The sequence below is a fragment of the Gymnoscopelus microlampas genome (assembly GCF_963454915.1).
Source record: "Gymnoscopelus microlampas genome assembly, chromosome: 21".
Taxonomy (NCBI): Eukaryota; Metazoa; Chordata; class Actinopteri; order Myctophiformes; family Myctophidae; genus Gymnoscopelus; species Gymnoscopelus microlampas.
Window position 1 is genome coordinate 25,724,807 of NC_139958.1, and position 11,915 is coordinate 25,736,721.

Sequence of the window (11,915 nt, forward strand, 5' to 3'; positions counted from 1 at the left end):
TTGGGCACAAAATCAGACAAACAGGGGTAAAAATATAACTTTGGCGTAAGTCATGACAATGGTACATTTACTCTTTTCTGTACCTTTAGCACAATGTCTTGGCATTTCTTAAGTCCCTCCAGCGTGTCCAAGAAGTAAACCTTGTCACGGGTGAGTGACAGCTGGTGGTACTGTTCACAGTGAGACATGGGTGGTATCCACTCCACACTCTGAACAGGATTCATTTGTCTGTGGAGACAGGGTGAAGATAGTATAACTTTCCAATATGCTGGTCTATTTCAAACCAGAGCGAGAGAGCGAGAGCAACCATTATAAAATGAAAGTTAAATATTTAAAAACGTTAGATACAGACAGACCGACCTATATTGCAGTACAAATAAAAGTGCCTACTGGCAACGTGCATACAAACTTAGGGGGGCATTAACCAAAACGTTGGCGCGTCAATGTCATTAACACAAGTCGACCTCCATCGGGAGAAGACGACACGTAGTGTTTTTATTTTATTATTATTTGTATTATTGTTATTATTTTTTCTCCTTCCATGACATTACTTTCCATCACCTAGTGATTTAGATCCCACACCTCGGAGCACTGACCAATCCTGCAACTGTGGAACAAGCTATGGAACAAAACTCCTCGTAAACCTCATCGCAAATGGACATAGTTATCTGTTGGTGGCCTGCCCCTTGGGCACAGTGCAGACTGCACACCATTCAAAACTCCTAAAACTACACTAAAATGTAAAGGCAAACTATGAATGGAGTAGGAATGTAAATGATTTTAACAAACAATCAACCCTGGTCAGCTGTACCATGTAAGCATCAAGTTGGGCTGGTGTATTTCAATATTAGTTAACTCACTTGAGATCATCTGGTAGACTCTGTTGTATGTCCCAAACACCAAAAGGCAGTCTGTTTCTGGGGATGCTGTATTGGACTGACCACTGAGCAGCTGTCTGGAGGTCAGAGTACTTGACCAGCATCTCAATCAAAAAGATCTGCAGCTCAAGGTCATCTGCAACTATATACTACACACACACACACACACACACACACACACACACATTATTTTATTTGAATCTGCACAAAAAGCGCAATACATGATAGATCCAAACATTGATCAACAACATGCTCTCATACATGAAGATTTACCTCTACACGGTCTCTCCAGTTCTCCTCCTTCATGGTTTGCTATAATCGAAAATTGGGAGAGGAATACAGAGAAGAAAAGAATCTCATTTTGAATGTAGTCTGTTTGCCATTTTTATTTCTTATGGCTTAATAAAACATTTTGTTGCTTGAACTATCTATTTTTAGTTTTAGGCAAATGTGTATGCTATTCCCAAGCCAGCACCCCAAAACCCACAGCCCCATCGCTGATTGGTGCGGAGGGAGCCCTTGTGTTGGTTCATGTGATAACCTACTCCGTCCGGAGGAGCTTTGTTAATCCTTTGTGCTGTTTGCTATGAGAATGTAGTATAAGGAGGCACGCAAAGGGCAACGGTAACTGTGACTTAGCATTGAGACGTTGTGTGATTATTGTAACATCCAATCTGATGTCACCTGAAACATTACCTGTGGTCTGTGCTGATGTCATAACTATTAGGCTTACCTTGCTACTCTTTTTCAGGTTCTGTACCAGGCAGGATGATTGTATAGGGTGTAGAAATCTGTATAATTTATTCATATTCGTTTACTTTGTGGCTGTCTTTATTGTGTTATTATGTTATTCTTCTAATTGTATTCTTCTGTATCTATTGTAGTTCTTTGCCCTGTGTCTGTAACTTTTTACTGCTGTGCTGTCTCTGGCACCTGAATTTCCACCGCGGGGTATCCATCTATCTACAGTACCTACAGTATCTTGCCAACTCGGACAGATTCCTAGTCGAGGCGCGAGGCCATCTGCTGTGATTTAAAAAATCATGGATTTGTTATAAAACTTTCTTCTACTCGGTTTGTGTCTCAGAGGAGGGCTGTGGACAGTTCAGAAACCCGCCAACCAGTGACATCATCGATAAGTAATCCAAGCTAATAGAAACTGCAGGCTTTCTATTCCTGGAAAGTTAGCTATAATGGAAGCAATTGTTCTCATGTTAATAAAAATAAAAGAAGAAAATCTTAATCTTGTTAGAAAAAAAGGGGAAAACACGCCTTATGATGATGTCACTGGTAGGCGGGTTTCTGAACTGCCCACAGAATTTTCTTTTACCATTTTATCATCAGCATTAGTGAGGACCAATTATAAGAAGATAGGTTGAAAATGGGTGAAGTTGTCCTTTAGTGCAGCATGGAAACAGGTATAGTGCAGTACAGCATAAAAACCATAACCCTTTTGTATAACAGCATCTTCTATGTTCATGTTTACATTCTCTGTGTTTAACCAACACTCTTTCCCTCTTTTCCAATTACTATTTGAAGTCCCCAACAGAGCAGGTTTTTGTCCTGGATGGTATAATTTTGATATATCACTATATTAGTTATCATTATTATTACTACATAGTACAATTGTTTAAATTATTGTTGATCTACTTACATCTCTGAACATCTTATGTGTGAAGTATTGTAGAGCATCCTCTTTTCTCTTTTGCATCGCATTGGGACACAATTCTGCACACAGCTCTACATAAAAGAAGAGCAGATATGAAATTAAATGCAACAATTTGCTCACTTTTGACTTGTTCATAGACACTACATACTGTACCTTCATCGATGTTGAATTTTTTTATCAGCCTAAACACGTGTCTGCTGAGCACTTTAGGACCGGTCTGCATAACATTGTGCTTGGAGAGGACGAGGTCTGGGAACTGCCTGCACATGAGAGCACATACACACACAAAGAGCAATGAGAAAGCTTTTTTTTACCCCCACAACTAATTACACAAATGTTTTTGGACAATGGACAAATGTACCACACATCCGTGCGCACGCATTGTCCATACTTGTATAAATTGCGCACGCTGAATTCGGGAAGGCACCAGGAGTCTAGGAGGGTTACAAGGTGTTGCTCCAGTGCACGGTGGCCCGTGACAAAAGATTCTGCTATAGACAGCTTGTCATGCAGAATCAGTGGTACACACATCTGTAGGGAAAGATTGTGTCCAGAACATTAGCCATGTCTAGTTTGTCAAACCTGTGGATAATTAGAACAAAACAATATATTTCTAACACTCAAAAACTATATCATAAATGTCCTGTTCTTCCAGAAATAAGGTTCACGAATAATGCTGCTCTAATGCGATGCTGCTGGCGTTATCTACCCGGAAATGACATTTTGGTTGTGATGTCATGATGATTTGGTGTACCAGGACGTCAGATACTTAAAAACAAAATAAGTCTGTGGACTTAACTGTGCAGAAAAACATTTGACATACGTGTATAAAATATATGCTTGCCAACCAGTCAGAACTATCACACACATACATGGTGCCATATTTTCTACTTGATAATAAACAATTTCAACAATCTCAACATACAAATACACCTCTCACCTGTTCCATGTCCAGTACATTCTGTAGATGCAATTTCATCCCTAGAACAGCTGCCTGATGAAAACAGAAAATAATTAAGCACCAACTTAACGATCGCGATAAATCATAATTTCACTATTTTGCTGCCAATACCAACCATGTAGAACTACAGCATGTCGGAGTAGTTCAAGCAGATGAAATACTTACAATAAATTCCACTAAAATAAAGCTAATCAGTCACTTACCTCTTTGTAGCATTTTAGGCCTTGAAGCTTCATGATGCTCAATCGGAGCACACTTGGGTCCAAAGATTGGAGCCGGTATAGGTCAAGGAAAGCATCCATGGAGGCAGGGTGCCAGGTCAGCGGAATCTTTGTCAGCAGTCTTAAGACTCGATGCTTTAATGCCACTGCCTGCTCCTCTGAGACCGAGTCAAGGGTCACCTGATGGTGGTCGACAAAACAATAGTTAGAAATACACCATATTATGTGGAAATGGACGAAAGCAAAATAAATGCATTTTATTTCATAAGAGGAGGTGGAAAAAAGACCAATACATCACCTATAACTTATATACATTAGATACACACTAACCATGCTACAAAGACGAATAGGCCATTTATCATCTGTAGTGGCACACGTTTTTATCAAGCTTAAAAGGTGTCAAGGACCTTAAGTGAGTGGTACTGCTAATAGTTTTCCACTGATACTGTATCAAACTCCTCACAAAAAGTTTGGAAACTTCGGTCGATTATATCTCCATTTCTGTAATACCAATTGATATTGTATTTTATATTGTGTTTATCATTGATTAGTCACCTTTACAACGAGGTATAACTTGTAAGGATTGTGCAATCGTGGAATGAGCAACAGAGCTAAATGTGTGGGTAGCGTCCCCCAACAAATTGCCAAAATACCCCAATATGCTTCTGTTGGTATTCGCTCTCGTTTTGAGCGACCTGCCAGCACACACGCCAGACACAGGTGTGTGAATGGCACCTGAGCATGGGTCTTGAAAATTTGACAGAGATCTGTCTGTGGTACCGTTCTCTGGAAGAAAGCCTATGGTTCCTCAGTGAAGCAACCAGTCTTCTTGGGGTGTTGTCTTCCTAGGACAGCCACTTCGCGGTCTGTCTTTGACTTAACCAGTCTCACGGATCTTGGTCCTAAGCTTGGAAATGGTACGAGGGCTGACACCAAATAATGCTGCCACTCTGCGTAACAGAACACCAGCTTCCACTTGCCCTATTGCACGGGTCTCATCCTGAAGGGACAAACGTGGCATCTATCCATGGGGGCAGTGTTGCTGCTTGGAGCAAACACAAACTCAACAAAGTTGCAGGACCCATGCTCAGGTACCAGTCACAAATCTGTGACTGGCGCTGGCAGGTCGCTCAAAACGAGAGTGAATACCAACAGAAGCATATTGAGGGATTTTGGCACACTTTTGGGGGACGCTACCCACACGTTTAGCTGTGTTGCTCATTCCACAAATTGTACGATCCTTAAAAGTTATACCTCTTTGTAAAGGTGACTAATCAACGATAAAAACAATATAAAATGCAAGAAATAATCGACATAAGTTACGTTCCTGAACTTTTTGTGAGAAGTTATGTGTCTATGGAGTGCGGATCAGACAGCAGTTCACAGTTCAGCAGTTTGAAGCTATTTCACCGATAAGGGTTTAGTCAACCTGTGGTTGATTCTTTCGCCATTTTTGAAATTCTTCCACGAAGCCGTTGACTAGGCTGTTCATGTTAAAAAGTGATTTCTCCAGAAAACCCTCTAGGACTGTCAGTAGGTCTTCCAGTGGGTTATTCAGCTCAGAAAATCCCTGGCAGGCCATCAAACGCATCTGGGGAGAAAAGGAATGTGAGAGGTAAGGAAAAAGGGATTTAAGGTGAAAGGGTGGAAGTAAGCGAGAGTGAAAAGAGTTATTGGTGTCATCTATGTATGGTGTCATCTTGCTGAATAGAATGATCACTGTCTACAGTATGAACATTAAGATACTTAAATGTATAAATCAAAAGGGGAGTTTTGGTTTGTTTTCATGATTGCGGGCCCCTGGGTTTCAGCCCAGATAAAAGCTTTTGCATTAATCTGCCTGTCAATGACATCGTTCATTCTCAGAAGAGAACTACTACTCCTGCTGTACAAAACGTAATAAATATCTCTCATATCCTACTCTGAGGTGAAATTGACACATTGCAAAAGTGACTCTCACCTTCTGTGCTCCATTGGTGCTGTACCAGACCTCCACAAGTTGGTCTCCAAGCACGACAGGGTCAACACCTGGGGGTAAAACACAGGCACATGCACACAGACACAGATGACGTGGGCTTATATTTTCATTTAATTGGACCAAACGTGTTATGGCTATTCTTCCTAACACTTTGCTATCAGTCTGCCTTTAAAACACAAGACCTTAAACTTTTCTGTTATGATACAGTACGTTTAACACGTTTTAACTACTTATATTTAATAACAGTTGAAATAGCTTATCTACAAGCTTACAACACATCACGTTGTAAGCTTGTAGATCTGCTATTTCTGGAAAATGTTTGAAAATATATGAAAATGTTTCAACATGGAAACGATTAGGACGATTATGCAATGTAATTGCGATTATCTCAACTAGTTGCGATTAGGCGATTATGTAATAATTGTGACAGGCCTACTGGGAACATATAGAAAATGATATCTATTAACACACACACACACACACACACACACACACACACACACACACACACACACACACACACAGTATATAGTATACCAAACGAATTGTGTAAATCAAGCACTGAAGCCACTGAAATCAGGCTTATGGTCTTTGGACAAAGTACCCAATTGGCTTGCTCTAAAACTGACATAATAACTGATATAATATTAATGCTTATGAAGAGTCACTCAGTGAATTTAAAACATAAGTGCATTTTATAAATTTACTGAGTTGACACTGCTGAGTGATGTTGTAGATCTGTGCAATGAACCTGATGCCTCCGGTGTAGTCATCTTGGTTCCTCTCTGCAGGCTGTCAGTCTGTGTGATGGGTAGTGGGCACTCCACAACCTGAATCAGCGACAGCAGGGGAGAGAGTGAGGGCAGGACAAGTGAGAGAGGGGGGGGGGGGGTGCATTAACCACTTCAGCCCCATTATTTCGGCCATTTGAAAATAGCAGAGTCTTGTGAGCTAAAAACAAAAAAGCATCTGTAATTTTAGATTTTAACCACTTTAACCATTATTTCATTGGCTATTCAAAAATAGCAGATATACAAGATCATAGACGATAGGTGCCGCGCTAAGAGCTTGTAGATCTGCTATTTTTGAAAAAAGCATGCAAATATTTTCTTCTGGAGCGGGGTCCCTGGAACTAAATATTTTGAGATGGGGGGGTGGGCGCAACTAGATACATATCATTTTGGGTGGTCCTTGACATGAAAAGTTTGAGAACCATCTTTTAGTTACTCCACTGCGCCCTCTACAGAACTTGTCAATAGAAACATTCCATTGACCAGATCTGTAGAGGGCGCAGTGGAGTAACTAAAAACATTTTTTCCATCCGGTGGACTGTTTTACATTTTGGTCAAAAAAGTATGTTTTAGACGTGAGGTGGGGGGCTCCAAGTGTTCCCACTAAGGAAAGTAGGCTTTTAACTCCATAAAACCGTCTTTGTTTTGGTAAGTAGTGAAAGTGTATTTTTTATTTTGACTAAAGACGAGAGGCTGTGCAGCCTGGTGTGTGCGCGCAACGGCTCAAAAGTACCACAGCGTTAAGGAGAACTCCTTCTAACGCTATGGATGGACCAGAGGCCCAGAGCTATGATGAAGGGTTCTTCTCCAATTAGCTAGTTAACTACTCCGCAACGTTAGCCAGGTAAAATAAACATTGGTACAGTTTAATGTGTACACTTCACACCTAAATAAGGTTAGCTGGTCTTGCTGGTGTTAACGCAGTGGTTTTCAATTCAACCAGTGGTCCGGGGAGCGGGGACCACCAGTGGTCCTTCAGGGGGTTCCAGGTAGTCCCCAACTAAATGATGGAGAGTTTGTAACCAAGTGGACCCTAATTGGCTCAATTTTTAACTCTTGAGAGCGTAAAATGAAACCAAATGGACCCGTAAGGGTCCATTTGGTTTCATTTTACGCTCCCAAGAGTTAAAGTATTGTTAAACATCTGCATTACTTAAATAAAGAATTGTTATTTTGATCAACGTTTTGCCTGCTATGGTAACATCATCAACACAGCATGGAATTGTGGACAAAATCCTATCCAACGATAACACAATATTCTAAGTATTGGGTCTGAGAGGCTAAATCTCATCAAATGGTGGTCCGTGGCTCAAGTGCCGAATAAATAATGGACCTTGATATGAAAAGGGTTGAAACCCCACTGATTTTACTCATTAAATTAAAGTTAATGTTAGCATAAATCAGTGCTATGGAGGTAAACAGACCCACCGTGTGTCAGCAGCGTCAAGTCAAATAAACCAGGCTCACGGACGACTTCCGGTCCACGCTGTGGTCATCTGGGGACTTCAAAATAAAATGCACATTAAGGGAAAATATTGTTGTGTGTGTGTGTGTGTGTGTGTGTGTGTGTGTGTGTGTGTGTGTGTGTGTGTGTGTGTGCGCGCGCGCGCGCGCGCGCGTGTGCATGCGTGTACATGTGTGTGCGTGTGTGTTCAAAAAGCGACCGAACGTAGCTAGGCAGGCAGTTATTTTATTTTGAAGGACAACAAACTCAACGTTTGGCCCAGCTGTTGCTCATGAGTTATTACATGACTTATCAGGAAGCAGCCAGAAACCAGCTCCGTTCCGTGAGCAGAAATTGGACTTCCGGTTTTCGAGCTAGCAGAAATAAGGTTTCCGGTTGCCTTCAAAATAAGATCATGATTTTTTATGTTTTTTAAAAGACGCAAATCTAATTTAAAAATACATTTATGATGTATGCCTTTTAAATGGCTCATACTAAAACACTTCTAAGTGGCAAGTTTTTAAAAAAAGACACAATTGTATTTAAAAAATACATTTATGATGTACAGTATGTCTTTTTAAATGGCTTATACTAGATCACTTCTAAGTGCCAGGTTGTTCCAGTTTGAAATTGGCTATTGACCCCCATTAAATGTGCACTTAGCACTGTTTTGCACTTTAACTGGTATTGTTTGTCCATTTTTGTAATAATGCTGACTCTAGGCCAGGTCACTCTTGGAAAATGATGATGATATAATATTGTTTATTGCAGAAGCAAATAAACAATGATAAAAGAGACCACAAAATATGCTACAAATAATAATAGTAGATAGTGCAGGTGAGATTAAAAAAAAGAAGAATTTGGGGTTTATAAAGTTGATCTCACCTATTTAAAAACTAAAATACAATACAAATACAAATGTAGTGTGTGTGTGTGTGTGTGTGTGTGTGTGTGTGTGTGTGTGTGTGTGTGTGTGTGTGTGTGTGTGTGTGTGTGTGTGTGTGTGTGTGTGTGTGTGTGTGTGTGTGTGTGTGTGTGTGTGTGTGTACTTCTCCATAACTGAGCGCCCCTAAACTTGATAGAAAATGGATACAGACCAGTACAGAATGTTGGTGAACATTTGAGAGATAATTTGTAAAAAAAAAAGGAAAGTGACCAGTGCGGCCTGAGGTAAGAAAAGTGCCATTTTCAGACAATACTGGACACTGGACAGGAGACGGCTGTTGGCGCCAGCACTTTTGACATACGCACACGTTCAGGGAGACCCCCTCTACAACGCCACACTCTCCGCTAAGCGAGAGAGGTGTATTTGGAAAAGTGGCGGGCCGTCCAGTGAGGTCAGGGGTCAGAAAAGGTCAATTTTCAGTGCATAGACTTCACAAATTGGGCGCTGGACACGAGACAGCTATTTGCGGGGGCACGTGTGACATACGCACACGTTCAGGGAGACCCCCTCTACAACGCCACACTCTCCGCTAAGCCAGACAGGTGTATTTGGAAAAGTGGCGGGCCGCCCAGTGAGGTCAGGCATCAGAAAACAGCCATTTTCAGTCCATAGACTTCACAAATTGGGCGCTGGACACGAGACAGCTATTTGCGGGGGCACGTGTGACATACGCACGCGTTCAGGGAGACCCCCTCTACAACGCCACACTCTCCGCTAAGCCAGACAGGTGTATTTGTATATGGACCGTTTTCTGACCCCTGACCTCACTGGACGGCCCGCCACTTTTCCAAATACACCTTTCTGGCTTAGCGGAGAGTGTGGCGTTGTAGAGGGGGTAGGCAGATAGCAAAGATTTGAATTTTTGTACCATAAGAGCATGTAAGAGTCATCTGATGAAACAGGCAAGTCACGTTTGCAAAGATCAGTACTATAAAAGAGATTATAGGTTTAAATTGGCTATGTTCATCTTCAGCGCTTTAGTTAATGCCAAAACACTGAAACAAGCAGGTAATATAGTATCTGCTGCTTGTATTGTAGGGAGGGTGCGCCACACGCCTGTAGTCCCATCTGATATAATCAAAATTCCCATTCGTGACAGCAGTAAAATTAAGTATAAGTTGGGCTCAATCATTTGTCATGCAGGCTCTGTGGCCAAAGCCGGACACTGCTGGGCACATTTGCTTTATGACAATGTTGTAATTAGAGCAGATGATACAAATATAAAAATCCTCCAACCAGCAAATGCATTGCAATTGGCAAAACCACATGGGTACATTTATTTCTATGTGTAATGTAGTGATGCATCACTTAATGCTGGCATCACAATAGAGGACAATTTGGAAGATATTGGCCATGGTGTGGATGTGATTTTTTGCAATGAAAGACCAAATCACAATATGCGTGAAGCCATACCATTACCAATACTAACATTTCTAAAACAGACATCTGCTTTCCAAAAATGTCACACACGGCTTGCAGCAGCAGCTGTTTAACAAAGCGCTTGAGAATGTTGCCAACACAATGGTGTCATTCGTCTCTCGGCAATTTTCTATGACAGACGTGCGCCAAATATTAAACAGCTTTGTGGCTGACACACTTGGGGCTCCTTTCCTTGGAAATTACCTGCTTTGCCTTAAAAGTCTTGGTCGCTATATTTGTACTCAATGTGGTGACCAGGCCATACCATCTAGAAAGAACATGTCAGAACTCATAGTGCAGCCACTTGAAGTGTCACAAAAAGGCATCTTGGACGCAGTTGCAAAAACATTTCCTGCTCAACTTGACCAATGTGAAACATGTAAGCAGGACTTAAGCTTATCAACCTATAAAGTAATTCACAGCCCACAGACTTTACTTCTCCTGCTAAGATCTGGTGCAGAAATTCCCAAAACGTTCACTCTCTCCTGTCTGTACCACCAAAATGATTATGCTGTATCCAGTATTTGTGCATTTTTTGACAAGTCACCATATGTGTCATTGTACACCTGTAAATACCAGCAATGGCATATCATGAAAAATGCATCCAATGACACAGCAGGCTATACCTATACCTTTGAGCTGATGCAAAAAATACTGACCACAGCTAGTTTCTTTGTCGTGTCATACAAGAAAACTAATAGTGTGAAACTAATCAACTTTCAGCAGGTCGAACAAAAACATAAATGCACAGACAGATGCAAACAACACAAGCAGACTAGGGCTAGAAAAGTGAGATCCATTCCAAAGGCAGCTGTGAAGAATAACGAGTGGCTGAGTGATAAGATGATCGATGAGTACCATAAGCTCTTGCTTTCGAGTGTTAAAAAAAAAACATATATTTGTCCCAGCACTTTTGTAAGCCAACAGTTACAGAGTTTTTGGTGTGATGACATCAGTGTCCTCCCAGATGTACCACAAGCATCACGCAATTGGTGGAACTATGAGTTGGTGATATTGCCAAACTTTATGTTTGCTGTGTTGCACTTTTGAGTGATGTTTGCACTTCAGTATATTTCATGTTATACTTTTTTATACATTTGAGTGATGTTTGCACTTACTTTGGTACATTGCACGTTGTACCCGTTTATAATACATTTGAGTGATGTTTGCACTTGGTACATTGCACGTTGTACCCGTTTATAATACATTTGAGTGATGTTTGCACTTGGTACATTGCATGTTGTACCCGTTTATTATATTTGAGTGATGTTTGCATTTAGGTACGTTGCACGCAGTACCATTTTATACTTTTGAGTGTGGTTTGCACTTCCTAGAACTTCCACATTTTTACAGTTTTGCATGATTTATGTTTGAATAATGAGTGCTGTTATTAACACACACACACACACACACACACACACCCACACAAGTAAATTGATCAAATCTGTGACTACTAAACTACTAAAGTAGCCTCTCAGTCCACCAAGGTATTTTTTTAAACGTTCAAAGCCTTGTCTGTACTCTTTTATTGTGTGGGGTTGTGTGGGGTTGCATCCAATGACCGTGTTTGCGTTAGAGGGGGTCTCCCCGAACGCGTGCGTATGTCAC

At 41.0% G+C, this 11,915-nt stretch overlaps 1 protein-coding gene across 1 annotated transcript in view; it reads right to left on the bottom strand.

Annotated features, from left to right (window-relative positions):
- The window catches only part of exd3 (exonuclease 3'-5' domain containing 3), a 49,936-nt gene extending 43,358 nt beyond the window's left edge, over positions 1 to 6,578 (bottom strand). Inside the window, exons 1-11 of the mRNA XM_084046675.1 lie at positions 6,459 to 6,578; positions 5,690 to 5,757; positions 5,159 to 5,320; positions 3,712 to 3,909; positions 3,488 to 3,541; positions 2,939 to 3,078; positions 2,701 to 2,807; positions 2,533 to 2,618; positions 1,152 to 1,190; positions 861 to 1,027; positions 84 to 228 (exon numbers count right to left, since the gene is read on the bottom strand). Coding sequence (XP_083902801.1) covers positions 84 to 228; positions 861 to 1,027; positions 1,152 to 1,190; positions 2,533 to 2,618; positions 2,701 to 2,807; positions 2,939 to 3,078; positions 3,488 to 3,541; positions 3,712 to 3,909; positions 5,159 to 5,320; positions 5,690 to 5,757; positions 6,459 to 6,480 — 1,188 coding nt within the window. The 5' untranslated portion in view covers positions 6,481 to 6,578. The remainder of the gene's footprint in view (positions 1 to 83; positions 229 to 860; positions 1,028 to 1,151; positions 1,191 to 2,532; positions 2,619 to 2,700; positions 2,808 to 2,938; positions 3,079 to 3,487; positions 3,542 to 3,711; positions 3,910 to 5,158; positions 5,321 to 5,689; positions 5,758 to 6,458) is intronic.
- Between the last annotated feature and the right edge of the window lie 5,337 nt (positions 6,579 to 11,915).